At 39.7% G+C, this 19,356-nt stretch overlaps 1 protein-coding gene across 1 annotated transcript in view; it reads left to right on the top strand.

The window, feature by feature from the left end:
• RGS22 (regulator of G protein signaling 22) overlaps window positions 1–19,356 on the top strand; it is a 75,117-nt gene that overhangs the window by 31,345 nt on the left and 24,416 nt on the right. The window contains exons 10-16 of the mRNA XM_067535928.1: window positions 1,199–1,360; window positions 2,385–2,565; window positions 4,645–4,808; window positions 5,452–5,560; window positions 8,714–8,839; window positions 10,435–10,536; window positions 17,751–17,945. Of these exons, the coding sequence (XP_067392029.1) occupies window positions 1,199–1,360; window positions 2,385–2,565; window positions 4,645–4,808; window positions 5,452–5,560; window positions 8,714–8,839; window positions 10,435–10,536; window positions 17,751–17,945 (1,039 nt within the window). The remainder of the gene's footprint in view (window positions 1–1,198; window positions 1,361–2,384; window positions 2,566–4,644; window positions 4,809–5,451; window positions 5,561–8,713; window positions 8,840–10,434; window positions 10,537–17,750; window positions 17,946–19,356) is intronic.

Here is a 19,356-nt window from a genome sequence, read left to right as displayed (position 1 = left end):
AAGCCTCTGTGTGATGAAATGTAAATTTCTCATTCACACCTTCTCCCTGCCAGAGAATGGCTGCTTAAGCAACTGCCAGCTCTTTAACACCTGGCTGTGGTGTTTGTCTATTCTTTGTTCCTGAGGAACTGGTTTGGGCCTGCTTTTCCTAAACTTGGAGCATGTTGCAGCAATGTTATACAGTAGAAACTTATAACTTTACATTCAATGTTGATACACATATTTCACCAGGACAATAATATTCAGCAGGTTGTGCCTTTTCAAATGCTACCTTACAAGGCATACTTTGTACAAAATTTATCATCGTCCTGTGAAAGTGGTGACCATAATAGTATAGACCATCACAAAGTAAAGAAGTTATTTTACCTCTCTATTAGGTAATAGATTACAGTCTAAAGCTACAGCAGCATGTAGAGCACAGGCACTATAGATGTGGCTAAGCGTCCCAGTGAAAGGCAAGCTGCATCCACACTTGTCACTGTGGTGTGTAGCTACATACCCTGGAGAAGGCTCTGGCTGCAGGGAGCTGCTGGAATCTTTCTCCACTGCTGGAGCCTTTCCCTGTGGTGGGGAAAGGCTCCAGCAGCAGGCAAGCCAGCAGGACACTACATTGCTAAAAATAGCAGTATAGACATGGGAGGCTGTGCTTGGGCATGTAGAGAGATGTGTAGGATGTATACCCTGGAGGTTCAGACATAAAGGGCACTCTACTTTATTCTGCTTGCTTAAGCTATGCTCACTATCTACACTGCTATTTATACCCATGCTAAATGGGTGTGCAGTGTCTGTACTTACATGTCACTGTAAGTGTAGACATACCTTATAAGTACCTATATGGGGAAACACATTTTTGATGATGGGCTCTTCAATCTAGCAGAGAAAGTTATAACATGATCCAATGGGTGGAAGTTGAAGATAGACAAATTCAGATTTGAAATAAATTTTTAACAGCGGGGGTAATTAACTATTGGAACGATTTAACAAAGGTTGTGGTGGATTCTCCAACACTGACAATTTTAAAATCAAGATTGGATGTTTTTTCTAACAAATATCCTCTGGGAATTATTTTGGGGAAGTTCCGTGGCCTGTATTGTACAAGAAGTCTGACGAGATGATCACAATGGTCCCTTCTGTCCTTGGAATCTATGAATGTACGTGCAGGGTGTAATACGTGCATATGTGTTTTCTTTAACTCAAGACAGCTTGATAAAATGAAAAAACTCTATCTAGTGAGCAGTGGAGATTATTTTCTCAACTCAGAAGTCTTATTCAAATTGGATCTGCTACATGGAGATCAGTGGAATACAAGACACTTAAAATGGATTCAGCCTGAAGTAGTGAAACCTTTACTTCTTTACTGGTAGGAATAACTGAAGATGAACTAACTGTAAAACTGTTGTTTTTATTTTTGTAATGTATACTTCCTTTTACTTTGATCCCTGTCTGCTAAAGTTGTGAGGCAAATTCTGACCTCATTTACTCTAGTACAACCCCATGGAGCTGGTGTTAGATAAATGATAGCAGATCTTGGTCCTGTGAATTTTTTTGAGAAACCTGAGACTCAAGATCAAGTTCTATATTAAACTACACTCTGTACAGCCCATCTAAAGTTGTTGGTGTTGCACATGATATAAATTCATGCAGAGTTTGAGCCTGACAGTTTACTATTGGACCTCTGTTATTCAGAATATTATTATCTGTCTTGCTATAACTTTGAAAGCCTGCTTATTGTACTGCTGCTAAGAGTTTAAATGTGGTTTGCTATACTTGCCCTATGGTAAAGTACTTTGAGATCTGAGGGTTAAAAATGTTATATAGAGCTGATTCTTATTATTTATTTAGCTTTGATTTACAAAGGCTGTTCTCACAAGGACTTTACAGTAAATCATCTGTCTTCATATTAATTTTTCTTCTGCTGTAGAAGATTATTCAGATTCTAAGCTATTTTCCAAAGCGTAATCAACCATATTCTTTTTCATTTTCCCCACCTCCCACAAGTGAATACCTGCAGTCATGAGCTAAGACTATCAAATTAATTCGTGCTACCACAGTGCCTCATGGGAGTTGTAGTTTGTGTGTCTCATGCCTTCAATCTTCCTTATAGACTGGGCATAGCATGTTAGATTGAATGTAAATTGCAGTCTCATAAAAAAAGGCAGCTGTATTACAGTATGCTATTTGGAACCCTAACGTATTTATGCAATAGGTCACTTTTGTATTTAGAAAAGTGTAAGGTGTAAATTTATCTTTTCTGTTGTCTGGGCTCTGTTTTTTAATTCTAATTATTAATAGCACCATACACTGATATAGTAGTCCGATTACATTACATTAGTCCGATAGAATTTATTCAAAACACAAACTATCTGTATGTATTTCCTCCCCAGGGGTCCCAGATTTTGTGTCACTCATAAAACTGCAATACAAACTGCCAGTGCAAAGTTGAAGCAGTGGCACACCTCTCAAGAGAGACCAAGGATGGATATTGATCCTTACCCACAAATGGTGACATTGTTGCCACTGAGAGCTAAATCTTGCATTCCAAGGCTAGGACCTTCCCATCCCCAGGTAGGCATGTCAAGGACTCTCAGAAATAAATCCTGGTCCCATTGGAGTTAATAGCGAAAGTTCTATTGAACTAAAAGGGACATAGATTTGATCCTGATTCTGTGCGTTAATTTATAGAGTCTGATCTAGTTAATCTAAGCTTGTCTCATCCAAAATCTGTGTGTAAAATGCAGTAGAATTCTACTGTGTTTTGTACAGTAGCTCCAATACAAACTGCAGGCCAAATTCTGTTCACAGTTACACCCTGACAACTCCATTGATGTCAGTAGGCCACATGGTTACACCTGAGAGCAGATGTTAGCTGAAAATTTCAAAACCATTCACAGAGTTATGTAAGAGCTAGAAGGCAAGATTCTGCCCTTTAGTATCCTGGTATAACTCTGGAGTAATTCCACTAGTTTAAATGAAGTTACTCTGCGTCACACTTACTGGTGTAACTGAGAGCAGAATTTGTCCCGTTGTCTCTCAAATCATAATTGTTCAGTCAGAATAACCAGATGTGATATTTTTTCTAGAGATGGTCTCAAGCTGTAAAACTCGGATCTAGGTATGGATTTTTAATATACTAGACTCTGTACACTGCGAGATCAGGGCTCTTGATTCAAGTCATAATAAAGAGCCTGAATAAGAGAAGTTACTTCAATGGAAGTTGCAGGTACTCAGCAACATTCAGGATCAGTTCTCAAGAGGGGAGCTATTTATAAATTGTGAATCCCTATCACAGTTCAGATTTCAAACACTCCCAAGAATAAGGGATGTTCTGATTCAGGGGTTGAGTTCAAGCCCACCTCTAATATTTTTACTGGAATAATTTTTAGAATGTAATTTTGATATCTATGTGTATGAAAGACTAATGGAGATGGCTGGTTCATTATGGTCTAATTTCCATCTTGGTGCCCTGATGTTACAGCAATCTGCTTCAGCAGTTTTATTAAAGTTTCATGAAATTTCTTGGTTTCACTTAATAGGGATTTATGCAACATTTTTCTGGTTGTTGTTTTTAATGACATTGGCTTGGATCCTTTGAGGTATTCACTGAGTCTTGAATGAACCCACAGCCGTCTTAGTGGAAACCAATACATTTCACCTGTTTTCACTTCAAACTCATACACAACTGCACAGTTTCATGGTGTAGCCTAAATTGGCTCAGATTTGCTTGGAAGAATTTTGCATTTTAGAATTTTGCATTTTAGGTTTTGTGAACCTGACTACAGATAGCTGAGTTTTTAGGAAAACTGAAATTAGGTGAGCTTTGTCTGGTCTCAAGTTTAGTCATGAACATTTTGCATAGCTCTAATTCTAAGTTATCCTCAGAACATCTCAACAGATTTATAAACTGGAGGACATTCAACTGCAGCTATTCATTTTCATTAGCATCCTTAGAGTTTATAAAGGAACAAATCCTGGTCCTGTGAGCAAAGCTCAAGCAGAAGGGCAGGGGCTAGGGCACCGGCTCATCGAGGCTTCCACCACTGGATAAAGAGAGGAGTAGGAGATTGCATCTGCACTGTGTGCATGAATCCATTGGCCATGCCCTGGGTGTGCCCACATTTTCCCCCTTATGGTGAACAGCATAATAATGTGCAGCTTCCCCCTACACAGGTTGTCTGCTGCCTGGCCTCTGCCCTGTGTAATGGAAACACAGCTTATCTGCTGTGTTTTGGAGGTTACATGCCTGCTGGATCAAATCTGGATTCAGGACCTACAAAGACAAAAAAAGTTTAATTAAAATTGAAGGCTCTTGATTGTTTAGGTGATGGTTGATTTGTTTAATATGGGTCATGTTAAACAAGATACACCATGTTCTCCTGTACCGTCATTCCATTTGCAGAAATCCACTGATGTCAATTGGAATTTTATGTAAAGATGGAGGATGAAATATTTCCCTCTGTTAGCAATGGAACTTTTAATGCTTAGTAGTTACTAAAGGATGATGAAAAAGCGTGAACGTACTTTACATATTGTGACTGAAAAGAAAGTCCCTGATGTCAAAAGAAACTTTTAATTGGTGAGCATCAGAAAGAACAATGGTGGGAAAATTTATTTCTGAGTCATTCTATTTTTCTACTATTCCTTTAGAGAAGTGAAACAAGCTCACCCACAACCTTATTAAAAACAAAGTTGATGGATTTATCTTCGAAGAGAGCTACCAGGTTATCGTCAGCTACTCTGCTACCAAGTCAAACCATCAGAAGAGATGATTTCTGCAGCCTAATCAGTAAACCTGATGTTAGTAGAAAGTGGTAGGTGCAAAAATCTCTTGTATATCAGTCTGTAAATCCATACTTCTCAACTATATAACATGGTTTTACAAAAGTCTTTTAAGATGCTCACTATTTTCATGGAATGCAACTTTTCAGTTACCCACTAATTTAATGCAATATTCTGCTCATAAGAGCACAGTTATGATATAATCTGCCTGTAGTGGAAGTTTCTTCCTAACCCCTCTCTGTTAGTGATTTGCTTATGCCCAGGAGCATGAGAGATTATCTCTTCTACACATTTTTTATCTATTCTGATGTAACTGTCAATGTTCTGACTATACATATAAATATCTATTTTTTAAATCTTCTAATCACTTGGCCTCCAGGATAACTAGTGGCAAGGAGTTCCACAGGTTAATTATGTTTTATGTAAAAAAAGTATTTCCTCTAATTTAGTTTTAAATCTGTTGCCTTTCAGTTTCATTGAATATCTACTTGTTCCTTCTATAATAAGACAGGCTAAATAGGAATGCTCAGTTTATCTTCTCCATACCATTAATTATTTGTTACACCTATATCATATACCTATATCATGTCCCCTCTTATTTGTTTCCTTTCTAAACTAAACAGTCCTAATCTTTTCTTAAGAAGTTATCAAACATATTTGTTTCTGTGGGTCCAGGCCAAAATCAATGGAAAGCAACATGACTCATCTCTCAGCTGTTACTGATTATACAAAATGCCTGAAGTCCCAGCCAGACAGAAAATACACCTATGCTGAGCTGCTCCCAGTAAGTAGCCCTGGAAGAACGTGGCTCTCCTGAATCTATGGTTGAAGACGCTTTATTTTACAGTAAGACCAATCAAAGGGGATATATACCTAGTGATTTTGGAAAATGTGTTTGATTATACAGATGATATCTTTGCCTTGTGCAGTGTTTTAATTACAAAGCCAACATTCACCCATAATTACCACTGTATGGTATCCATTGGTCTGTACTATTTCTTTATGCTTAGAATAGGAAATAATGGTAGTAACTCAGATATTACTGTGGTGTGGTAACTACTAGTAATTGATTATGTTTTAATCATAATAATGTGCCTTGTATGATAGTTAAAAGGATTATTATGTGTGAGTTAATGGATAAATGCTTCAACAGAGACATTCCCACACCTTAGTACCTTAGTTTTGGGCAATATTTCAGTGACAAGTGGAGTGAGAGCTTGATTATGAGCTTAAAGTATGCAGTGATGAAAACAGTAAAATATACAGCAGGAACATGTTCCAGTTCTAAAATGTTTTCATTACTCCTACATTTTATTGTATGGCTTGTAAAATTACTGCTTCCTGCCTCCAAAAGCAACTCCCTTCATCCAGAGAACCCCAGGAGGATCAGATTGCACAGAAGAATGTTTTCTTGATTTTTGTTGAAATGATGTAGGCTTTGGGGGCTTCCTGCTTCTTGAAGTCCAAGAATTAAGAAATAATGCCACACGTACAACTATAAATTCCAACCTCTTCATGTCCATTGAATATTCCAAAGGTGTCCTGCTCTTTTACAGAGAGGCTGGTACTGCTGGAGTCCTAGTTCAGGAATAAACTGTAATGGTTGGACCATTCATGTGTGCATTGAGTTCCTTAATCTGTTAACAGACTGTTTTGGTTTTTTTTTCATTAGGATTGTACTCCTGTTTATTCCTTTGCTGAAGGTATTCTTGTTTAGTTTACAGAAGAAATGGGGGAACAGGTTGATATTTGTAGTCAAGTGATATTTATATTGGGGGACCCAATATTCAGGAAATGTTCACACCACTGAATATACCTATTCGTACATCACTGTCTTCTGTCTGGGGGAGTCTATCTCTGGCTGAGGGGAAGAGAGGCCCAGCCACTTATTCTCAACTTGGTTATCCCTGGAGGCTGTCCAGGCCCTTATGGTTACTTACGCTGTCACAGAACTTGATGATGGAATCTGCTTGGCATAACCAGTGGTCAGTGATGACAGTCATTAATCACTCATCACCAACCCAATCATCTGCCCACCAGGTTTTGACCTGCTGAGGCACCTGTGGTCATTCCTGAAGTGGTTTTGAACAGGACAGGGAAATCGTGTGGCCAATCTCTTCAAATGGGGTTTCTCTAACAACCCGCAATGTAGATGTAGTTAACTTCAGACTATGTTGCATATCCTTGATGAGTGCCCACTTACTTACTTCAACAGTGGGCTACTGGCTCTTCACCTGGCTGATGATGATGCTATCAAATGGCTGGGGACGCTGTGCATACATTGAGTATCAAGGGCCTTAACTCTCCCATGCCCACAGCTTCCAATTGGGACCCTTTTCTCACAAGACACTCTCTCAACAGGCACTGTCTTTCTTCCTTACCTGCCCTTGAGCAATCTTTGGAGAGAAACCTGTTATCCTTACATGCCCACTCCTTAATCCGCTCCCAGTGTCCTCATATGTGGCAGACTGGTCACATCCTATCTCCTCAGCTCTTCAGAGGTCAGCTCTCTGGCTTGCATTCTCCTTGGGATTCTTTGCAGGGACGGAGGGATGTTTGTGTCAAAATAAACCCTCTCTCCCTCAAATCTTTCCTGTCCTACTCAATACTCCTGGACACTTTGATACCTGGAAAGTTACTGGAATAAATTATCAATCAATTTGTAAGCACCTGGAATAACCAGCATGGATTTGCCAAGAACTAATCCTGCCAAACCAACCTAATTTCCTTCTTTGACAGGGCTACTAGCCTAGTGGATGTGGGAGAAGCAATAAATGTGATTTTCCTTGATTTTTAATAAGGTTTTTGAAACAATTGCATGTGACATTTCCATAAGCATACTAGGGAAATGCTGTCTAGATGAAATTCTAAAAGGTGGGTGCACAACTGGTTGAAGATCGTACTCAGAATTATCAATGGTTTGCTGTCAAATGGGGAGGATATATCTCATGGAGTACTGTAGGGGGCTTGTTCTCAGTCGGGTATGCTTTAACATTTTCATTAATGGAGTGTATGACACCAAGTTGGGAGGAGTTGCAAGCAGTTTGGAGGACAGGATTAGAATTCAAAACAACCTTGATGAATTGGTCGGAAATCAACACAATAAAATTCAGTAAAGAGAAAGGCAAAATATTACACTTAGGAAAGAAAAATCAAATGCACAGCTACAAAATGGGGAATAACTAGCTAGATGGTATGACTCACAAACTGACTGAGTCAACACTGTGATGCAGTTGTAAAAAAAGTTAATATTCTCGGGTATTTTAACAGGAGTGTTGCATGTAATAAACAGTGGTAATTGTCTCATTCTACTTGGGACTATTGAGTTGTCAACTGGAGTATTGTCCAGTTTTGGGCACCATGCTTTAAGAATGAGGAGACAAGTTGAGGAGAGAGTCCAGAGGAGGGCAACAAAAATGATAAAAGGTTTAGAAAACCTGACCTATGAGGAAAGATTTAAAAAACTGGGCATGTTTAGTCTTGAAAAAAGAACACAGAGGGGCAATACGATAAGTCTTCAAATATATTAAAGGCTGTTATAGAGAGGACGATGATCAATTGTTCTCCATGTCCATTGAAGGAACAAGAAGTAATTAGCTTAATCTTCAGGAAGGGAGAATTAGTTCAGATATAAGGAGAAATGTTCTAATTATAAGGATATTTAAGTCCCAAGGAAGGTTATGGAATTCCCTTCATTGGAGGTTTTTAAGAACTTGTTAGACGAACACCAATCAGGGATGATCTAATTTGGGCCCTGCCTCAACACAGGGGAATGGAGTACATGACCTCCATGCATCAATTGTACGGGCAATATAATGTAAAATCTGGTTGACTGGAGTGAAGATGTGAGTTGAACAGTCTGCGTGACACCCCATTTCAACTTACTGACATCTAAGAAAAATTAACCTCCATTATTTCTTGCTGTTTTGTTATCTAGGGTAAAAGTCCTACAGACAGTGTTGTCCTAGGGGGTTCTAAAATGGAATGCATGCTACAGTCTCTTTATGTGGAAAACAGAACAGGCTACTTCTTCACACACTTCTGTGAGAAGTCAGGGAATAAGGTATGAGCATTTTCTTATCCTGTGATAATTTATTCCACAATTGACTGAATACCAAGATACAGAGAGCAGCCAGGCTGAAAAACAACTGGAGAAAGAAAAGGGGTGATGTTCATGCATATTTTGAATCTAAAGATGGGCCTTAACCTAACTGTCCCAAACCTATTTGAAATCTGAGTGTACCATCAGGGATGAAAGGGACCATTCATTGTGAATAACTGCCTTTCCATCTGACAGAAAAACAATATGAGATCTTGGCCTCCAGAAAGTCTTTTAAAAAAAGGGAAGAAAAGAATACCTACTGAAATATAATCTCTTTCACATGCTAGCCTTTCCCCTCCTTCCTTGTTGTGTCAGTAATGTCCAGAAGTATCCACCTCTTAAATAAAGTTCCTCAGTGTTCATTGATCTCCATGGACTTCTGGGAAACATAATTATATTTCTTGTCTGCAGAGCCACTATTAACTGCAGGATGTAGGTGGAGGACGGGTTGGAGCTAGTCATCAACCTATGTCAGTGTGCCTCAGCTTTGCAGAAGCAGTGAATCTTTAGGAGGGATTTGAAAAAGATGAGGATGGAGGCAGAGGTCATGCTATCCATTGGCAGGATTCTTCTAGACTTCTCACAGATGACCAGCATGCAGCAGTGGTGGCCAGAAATGCTTTCTTCTGCCTTTGGCTGTCCAGGAGACAAGAGCCAAAATTTGTCAAACCTGGGTGCCTTATGACAGAATCCTAAATTTACATTTTGACAACTTTATAAAAATCACTTGACTTTTCAAAGAGGATAAGCATCCACAAGTCCCACAGAAGTAAATGGGATCTTTGGTGCTCACCCCCCCCCCCCCCCCCCCCCCCCCAGAAAAATAAAGCCATTTTTATCAAGTGTCTTCAACTGTGGAATTTGTTTCAATCAGAGGTCAGGCTGAGCACAAGTCTGTAATCAACAGGTTATGGAGCAAAGACGACCGCTTTGATAATAAATGAATACGTGGCAATCTTATGAAGCAGCCAGCCCCTGTTATGTGCTCTTGGGACAATCACCAAGACCCAACCCACTTAAGTGAATGGCTAAAACAGAGAGGTGGGGGGAGGAGGGGAGAGAAGAGCTAGCTCCTTCTAAAGATATTTGATATTTGTTTGAATCAATTAAATGGGTGCCTTAGAAACACATATAATGACGATGTTATATAGTCACAATAACATATGCCCAGTATAAAACATTTAATTGTCTCAGTTATTGCTGCAAAATGCTATCCCACCATGGCACAAGTTCTGCACGTACATTATCAACATTTCTTAAGTGCTGGCTTCACGCCATCAAAATGCGGTTACTCTTCAAATGTTAACTGTAACATTAACAATTTTAATGGGCAATTATGTGCAAAGGATTCAATAAAAGATATAATATCGCAGTGACAATGCCATTAAACATGTTGTCCTGTTGCCAGTATGCAACAGAAGATTAAAACCATCTTAAATTGAGCTTGATTTATGATGACCCCAAGGAGCTAAACAATTACTTGGATTGGAAACCCAAGCTTTTATAAAGCCCTGATAATTGGGTAGTAATAACTTATATTCTTTTTCCATCTGTAGCTGTGGAAGAACAGTGCGTACTTTTGGTTTGACCTACAGGCTTATCATCAACTTTTCTACCAAGAAACCCTTCAGCCTTTTAAACTATGCAAGCAAGCTCAAGTAAGTTATAAATGTGTTTTCCCTTCATTAATATATTTGTTCAATGTAAGACTGTTTAAAAAAGACAGAAGAACTGAAAGCGTTTCCAAGTCTCCCCAACCTCAAGCAAAGGAAATTTGAGGTTGTGGACAATAAATCCAGCTTTAAATTGTTACCATGGAATTGGTTGACTTAAATGTTAGCCATGCATACTTTGATTCCTAGAATCTCTCTTCCATTCCCAGTTTTATCAATTTATATTCAGTTTGCATAGTTTCCCCTTTGCTAGTCACTGCCATTTCTTATTTGGAAATAGCCTCCTCTACTGTTAATGCTGATTTTTCTTGTTTTTGGTAAATCAGTTCTCTCCTATGAGAGTTAGAATTTCAAATCCTGAAGCCTAGGCTTAGGATATTGACTTTAGTCATGAAAGTGGGTCATTCCTATAGTTTTTCTTTTCTTATTTTCAGCCCATTTTACTCCTGATTATACACTTGCTCTCCCTCCTTGGTGTTAAGCTACTTCATAGATTTTAGAGTGCTAATGAGATTGCCTACATGTGAGAGTTCTTCACTGGCTATACACTGTAAGTTCAGCTGCGATGAAAAAGTTATTTTCCCATACACCAGCAGTGCAGATAACTCAGACCTGGTCCCTATAAGACTGCTGGATGCTGACAGGGGGAGGAAGATATAGCCATTTACAGCCATCTTAAGTATGCCATGCAGTTTTTACTGCCATTTTGAGAAACTTAGGTCTCCTTTTCCTTTCTAAATTATCTTGTGCCTGGACAAATTGTATCTAAACCTTTAAATATGTGCTTGTTGCTCCAAAGAGAGCAGACCCGAGTATCACATGGAGAGCACCACTTCCCGTGTCCATAAAGCATCTGTCTGTAGACAGAGGAATGGCATCTTACACAAACAGGGTAATTACAGTGCAATTTGTATTTTAAAGTTATTGCGGTACTGAGCAGTAGTAACTTGCCCTCCTTGGCTTTTCCATAACATTGAGAGTTCATGGACATTGACTAAACTGTGGGGGATGGCATTGTGGGCATTGACTAAACTGGCAAGAGGATGGCTGCTCCTTGGGGTCCTTATCAGGGGAAGGGGGAGGCACCTCCTACTTCATCCTCTCACATCTGCCCAGAAACACGAGGAGTCCATGTATGGCCATGAGGATCTGGCAAGTCTCAACCTCCCATTGGCTGGCTCACTGGAGACATGGACCCTCTCCTCCCCCATTGCTTAAGGCCCCCTTGGAGCCATCTTGGATCTTGGTGCTGTCCTGGTGGCCCTAGCCCTTTAGTTGCAGTTGTCACAGCTGGATTTTTGGGTTTGCTGTGGGTCTGACCAGTTTGTCTTTTGGGGGACTAGAGAGGAATTTTTGCCTTTGGACAAGATTGTCAGGTGTTTTCTATTTTTATTTCCTGTACCTGCAGCATCCTGGAGGCCTGGTGATTTAGGAAATGAAGGAAAAGGGATCACAATGAAAACAAAGAATAGAAATTAGTAAGGGGTAATAAAACAGAGTAATTGTCAATACTTGTGTCCGGGGTCCACTGCACATGAGGGGCTTTAGGGGCCAGCTCCTGGGCTAAACCCAAGCATAGGACCCACGAGTGATTGTAATGGGCCACAATAGCCTGTGGGGCACAGGGAGGTTTTAAGCTGCATGCAGACTGAGGTGTCCTATGTCTATACCCTCCCTCTTCTTCAGAGTGGGAGAGTTACAGGACTCAGCAGCTGGGTTGAATCCTGTCTTCAGTTAAGGAGGGTTAGGCTAAAGGGGCCAACCCTCATTCAGTAAGGTGTTAATGCTTATGGCTGGTTAATCCCACACTAGACCCTATTAATGCCTGGTAGTTTGAAGGGGTGAGAATGGGGTGTGGGCAGCTTGTTTGAAGTTAATAAAGTCAAAGCCTGCTGCTTTAATTCCATTTCCAGTTCTGTGTCTTCATTCTTCTGCATGTTCTGCTCTAAATGTTCTGGTTCCCTGGGCAATAAGGGAACACCACAGTAACTCACGGATAACAGACATTTGAAGCAGTCACAATGTTGAGTTTTTCATCTTTTTCCTAAAATTGAGGAGGACACGTTATTAAGTTGTGTTGGTCTCAGTCTTAAAAACTGAAATTTCAAACCTAGATGCCTAAAGTTTGACTTTTAAACCCACATCTAGGCATCTAAATATGTAAGGGGCCTGACTTGAGTACCCACAGAACACACAGAAATTAATGGGAGCTGCATGTACATAGCACCTTTGAAAAATCAAGCACATTTTATTTAGGTGCCTTAATATGGATTTAGGAGCCAAAATTTAGGTTTCAAATTTTTAGCCTTTGGGCCTCATTCTCCATTGCCTTATACCTTGTGCAGTCATTTGCACCCATGCAAAGTGGATATGAAATGCTATCATTCTGATTTGGTTGTGTTTTATACTTACTTGTAGCCTTTTACTCCAGGGCAAAGTGAGTGCATGACTGAATATCAAGCCTTTAATCTTTTATCTTATTTCCACCCGTGGCCTGGTGGTGACAGCAAAACATCATACAACCAGTGTTACTAGGCAATCTCAGAAAGCTACATACACATGACCATTAAAGTAAATACATCAGAACGAAATATGTGAAACTGTTCCATTAGCATAACAGCTGAAATGAAACATAACAAATCAACACATGTGCTGAAACATTTGGTATCATTCTCAAGTTTGCCTTTTAAGGCTGCACACAAATTATTCTTGTTTTCAGTGGAACGCAGATGAGAGTCTAGCTGCATCCAAGCAAAAGGGCCTGCTTATGGAAAAGATGTCTTCTCAAATTCTGCACTCACCTTCGAAACAATGAGATCATTATTCCAACTACTCCTAACATCAATCAGATTTCTAAAAGCACATTGTCATATGTTTTATGATTTACTACCAGAGAGAGATTGAGAGTGTTTCATACAATTTTCTGTACATGACACAGTTAGAAGCAAGAAGAAACTTTGATCGCTATATCTTCCTGTGCAGTGTTTTATCGAAGCTTTGTGATACACTCTGGAATGCGTTTTCTTAATATATCAGTGTGTATAGTAAAAGAAACTCGAGTGAGGATGAAATGTGATGCACTAGAAAAAAAGATGAGTGGCAGTAATCATCCAGGAATGTATGTGGTTATTTCACTATAAACATACATGCTGGAGTGTAAAACAAATTGGAAAAGGAAAACAAAGAAACACATGTTGCAATCTGCTATGAAAAATAGTTATTTAGGATGAGACAAATTTAATACCATTATTAGAAATTTTAATACTAGAGCCAATTTAGATGAAGAGTTATCATTAGCACGAACTTGTTGGGGAACTATACTAAGCGCTTTGCATTCTTTTTGTGTTTTTATATAAAACAAAGCATTCTGAGAGTACATACTGAAAAGCTTTATGCTTAGTGATGAGTTTAACCAATATCCCAGATCTGAACACTCCCAAATTTGGGAGTTCATAATCCAGACCTGAATCCTAATCCAAACTTCCCAGAAATTTGGTATCTTTGCATTTGGTCCATTATAAATAACTTCAAGATGCAAACTCTGATCAGACTCCAGATCTGGGTTTTGGTTTGAACCCATCACTAACTTTAATACTTTTGTAGGAAAATACATAGCTGGAAGGTAGGAAAATTCTTTCTATGTTTTACTGAAGTTGCAAAACATTGAATAAATTAAGTCTGATGAGCCTGAGATTTTACATGCACAAAGATATTTATTTGAATTTTACAGCCTTGTATTCATTTAATTTAAACTGAGTTTTCTTGTAATGCACAATATAATACTCTATGAATTCCTTAGTCACAAGCTCACATAGAGGACATTCAGGAGTTTCCAGATTTTCTATGGGGCTGTGAAGCATAATGCTTCCTATAGTTCACTGACATGGAGAGGAAGCATGGCCGCTGATACACCAGGGCAGATGAGGAGGGCAGTCACTCGGCATCAGCTTCCAGGAGGAGCCAAACTGCCGAGCAGCTCAGCTTTTCTTTTTTTTTTTTGTCTCAGCCACTCAAACAGTGGACATGACCACTGAAAATGTTTTCCACCCGGAAAGCATTCTTGGATACCCCCTTTAAAGAGGTGTAGTGTATTCTTTCCTCTGAAATTGGCTGGCTCCACTGTACAGTGCAGAAGGGAGAAGGGCACCGCTTCTCCTCCGCTTGTTTGTGATGACCAGCACCAGTTGCAGTAGTGTCCCATTCAGTCCTTACATTCAGGTTAGGGCAAGGTCTGCAGTTGTGACTGAGCCTTGTGCAGGGAACACAAGGTGGTGGAAGGATCCTTGTCACCTTTCCCATCATGCAAAAGCGCAAGCACTTAGTCATATTCTGGCCCTATATTTCGACATGGGAGCTCAGATCCTACAGTGATGGACATAGTACAAAAATTTAGATAGAAAGGTAGGTTGTGTGCCAGTTTCTCAGATGTCATAAATCTGTGCATCTCCCTTGAAGTCAATGGAGCTACGTCAGGCGAAAGCAGCTCAGAATTGGTCCTCAGGGTTATGGCTACATTGCACTGTAAACTCGAGTGTCCACACTGAATTGTAAGCCTGGGTTTACAATTGCTGGACCCAGGTCTCACAGCTATGCAAACTTCTGACTCAAGTCTGCGGCTTGAACTGCATCCACATTGCAAAAAAATAGGGCTTGTACCCAAGTCACAGTGGGACTCAGGCTCTGACCTAGCAGAGTCCCAGGACAAGGTCCTGAGTGCTTGTTGACCTAAGTCAGATTGATTTGTGTGTGGACGGAAGCAGGGCTTGGGCTCAAGCCTGAGTCAGAGCGTGGGCTTCATGTGCCATATAGACATTCCCTTAATTAGGGAAAATGAAGAGAGCCCTCCTGTAGTTTAACATCAGTAAATTCCCATGTCTAGTAAGTAATATATAGCCTAGTGCACTGTTTCTCAACCTTTTCAATATCAGGGACTGGCTTGCTGCCTTCCTAAGCTGTGTGTAAGCTATGTCTGGGAGATCTCAGGGACCAGCACCAGTCCATGGATCGGTCGTTGAGAAATACTGGATTAGTGGATATAATGGCTGTCTTTATGCATGATTTCATTCTGTAATATCTCCACCTGTGAAATGGAAGTGGTGTGCATAGCAGTCCCAAATGTGGAGCAGCTGCAGAATCAGATTCTGATATTGCAAAGGAAGTGTGTTCAAAACTGGTTAGTAATTTGTGACATTGCCTATCAAGGCAATTATATAGATTAATTTTTGCCACTTTTCCAATTTCTAAAACAAAACAGACAGACATTTGAACATAAACGTTTTGTATACAAAAAGTCAGTTTAGCAAGAGAACAGTTCCATCAAAGAGAAATATGTTTTGTTTTTAAAAAAACTATATTACAAGAAGGTTAGCCATTTAAATGACCAACTTAATGTAATATATTGGGGTCTTCACTAATTCAGAGCTCCCATGTATGGTTTTATGAATCATAGTAAGTGGACCAACTTAGTCCTACTGCTGTCTAATTTGACTTAAATAAAATGGCAAACCCCTTTATACGATGACTATTTTTATAGCTATCCCATCTTTATATAGCTAGACTGTTCTTTTTCGAACTTGGCTTTTTTACATGTGAAATGTTTTGGATCAGATTAAAATGATGTAATTGTAACTTTATTAGTTTTAAGTAACTTCCAAGGTTTGACGTCACTGAGTCTAATTAGTGCTGTATCTGTAAAATTTCAATTTTATAATTAGGCAGGGGCAGGCAATGATCTGTTAAATTTGGTTGAGTTCTTCAGCTGAGCTTTACCTACGGATTTGTTATTTCCTTAGTCTCACCCCTACACATGGGAACCTTTAGCTAGGCTAACAATGTTTACATGGTACTTAAAACCAAACACATCTTGCTTTTTAGTTGCCTACATCTATGTAGAAAATGGGTGGAGTCCTGTATGGTGGTTAAAGATGCTAGTCATTAAAATTCGGACTCCAGAATGACAGTTGTGAAAGCTCACTGGGCTTTGAGGACATTTGCAGAGTTTAAAGAGCCACTGTCAAGTGTCAGGTCCAAAATGTTGGTTTTGTTACTGAAGTTTGACAAAACTTGATGTGCTAAATAAAGAAAAGATACTTTTTAACTATTCAGACATTCCTTTGATGTGCTAGACACCCAGACACAATAGTATTTTGTTAATGACTAAGAACCAGAAAGTAAAACTGAGCAGCCTCACTTCATTGTCTAAGCCAGTGGTTCTCAACCTATTTACCATTGTGGGGTGCATATGCAGCTTTCCATCCACACAACAGATTACACAAACACACACAGGATGGCCCTTGAGGCTGTTGTATGGGCCGCAGCTACATGCTGATTGGGCTCCGGGTTGAGAACCACTGATTGAAGCTGAGAGAAAACAGAAAAGGCTATTTTCTCAGCTGGGGTAAATTAGTGTAGTTCCATTCAAGTCACTGAGCCATGCTGATTTATCCCAGCTGAGAATCTGCCCCCAAAATTTTATTGTATTTTTGAATATTCTTACAACTTTAACTCAAGGTGCTAATAGCCAAAGAATGTTAGAACTATATGAATTTTATCATAGAGTCAGATGTTTGCTTTGGTGAAATTTTGGGGGCCAGTTCTACATTGGGATCTGTTGAAGTGGGCCTGTGCTCTGGCAGAGTCCCAGTGAAATTGATGGGACTTTGCATGAGGCAGAAGTCTATGGATCCCATAGCAGGACTGGTGTTTTACTGGTATTTTTTGGAATTCTAACCTTGCTTCTAACAAACCAACCAGAACAAGTAGTAATCATCTTTCACAAAATGGTTTTATTATGCTATAGAACAGCACATCCTGTTACAATTAAATGTTTAGCGTAATAACAGTGCGTAACTCATAGATGAAGATCCATATTTGTTGTTGCTATTATGATTTCTTGAATGTAACTAAGGATCAGCAAAATGTCTGTGTAAGCATTACCATCACCATTATGCATGATTTTGGCATCAAAGAAGCTTTTAATAAGCAGAAAAAGTAGGAGTAAGGAAGTCAAGGAGCTGTGGCAGAAACTGTATTTTGGAAAATTTAGTAGTAGAGTGAATAGAGGGGTGGAAAGCTGATGTTACCAAGAATGTAACTAGGATAATAAACAGTATGCTACCACATTCTTCTTCAGCTAACTTATTTACTGTGGCCACTAAAATGGATGGTGGTTAAAATTCTGTTTTCTTCTTTTACTGTAGTTCCTTTATGCCACTTACATCGCTCCTTCTGCTAGCATGGATATTGGACTGCAACAGACTAAAAAAAATGAAATTTATCAGCAAATTGAGCCACCTTTTGAGGATCTTTTCGATCCAGCAGAAGAATACATCCTCACCCTTCTGCTGGTACCATGGATGAAAATGGTGGAAATAGACAAAAACATTTATGGAAAGGTAATTTATAAGGCCAGCTAGTGAGGGGCCCTTATGATGGAGGAGGGAGATTATTGCAAGGGCCTTCTCACCTGTCCCTTAATCAGCCCCATTCGAGGGCCTGTTCCATTTTCAGTCACTGGGCTGCAGTGAATGCAGATATTGATCCCCCAGTGTTCCTCCTAAGGGACAGAATGAGGCCATGGCTACAATTCCCCTCTGCACTGACCCATGGAGTGAGTAGGACACACTGTGGAAAGCAGGCTACACCATTCTGAGGGGTTGTGCAACCTGCACAGTATTCTAATGAACTGGATCACTCTGCTCTGGGAGGGAATGTAACTTCCTGAGGCACCGGCTTTCCCTATGGGACGGTGTGCTCTGTGCTACCTCAGTCATGCCATTGATTTTACTTTGCATGGGTGGCCAAGGAGCCATTTTTTTTTAACATAGAGATAATAAGCAGTGTTGTCAGAATGTCATGATGACCTTAAGACAAGACTAACTGCCTCAAACATGTCATGGTGCTCAGAATTAAGTTGTAGCTAGTACTTGAGTAAGAGGAAATGTTGTACAACAGGCTAGCAATGTTTGCGTACCATGTAGGCAGGTGGTGAGCCTGCTGTGAAAGAATTAAGTGTGTTGGACAGGCTTACGGAGGAAGGTTGCCCAGTACCACACCCAGGTATGAGGTGGGAGTGGCTCTAGAGAGAGCATCGAAAATATGAGATGAGCAATCCTGAGGCAGGAACTATAAGAGCAGCGAAGCCAGAAGAGAAAGTTGGACATTTTAATTTTGCTTCTTAAAAAGAAAATCAAAACAAGCAGTAACCAGGCAAGATTGTTTTTACTGTATTCTGTATGTGGATTTTGTTTAAGAGCATGTTGGGACATGTAACTGCTCACAAGCAGTTACAAAAATTAGGACAAAGTTCTGCTCTCAGATTCATAAAATGTATCTGTGGATTAGGTGAGGAGGGACAGAGATGTTTTTAACAGGTGTGGGAGTCAGGAAACCTGGCTTCTGGTTCTAGTATTTTCACTATGACCTTGGGTTAAGTGACTTTCTTTTCTTATATGTAACATAACATCTCCTTAGGTGAGGGTATTTATTCATGTTTATAAAGCACTTTGAGATCTTTTGTTGGAAATCCCTACAGCAGCACAAAGTATTATTTTATTATAGTCTCCTTATATGCATGAACAGCTATGAGAGTGCCATACATACGGGGAGATCAGGATATCAGCACTGAGGACTGACATTTAGACCTGATAACAGAATTCTGCCATGCAGTACATTTTGTGCCATATTCTCTTCTTTCCAAGCTTTGTCATGAGAAAGATCTTTCAACTACAGTTCTTAGTTATCTACAGACTATACTGTAATGGGCCAACCCATTCATCAGTATGAAATTTCACGTAGACTTTGCCA

The sequence above is a fragment of the Emydura macquarii genome, unplaced genomic scaffold (assembly GCF_026122565.2).
Source record: "Emydura macquarii macquarii isolate MOO-44397 ecotype Brisbane River unplaced genomic scaffold, CSIRO-AGI_Emac_v2 contig_383, whole genome shotgun sequence".
Taxonomy (NCBI): Eukaryota; Metazoa; Chordata; order Testudines; family Chelidae; genus Emydura; species Emydura macquarii.
This window is presented reverse-complemented; position numbering and strand designations above follow the sequence as displayed.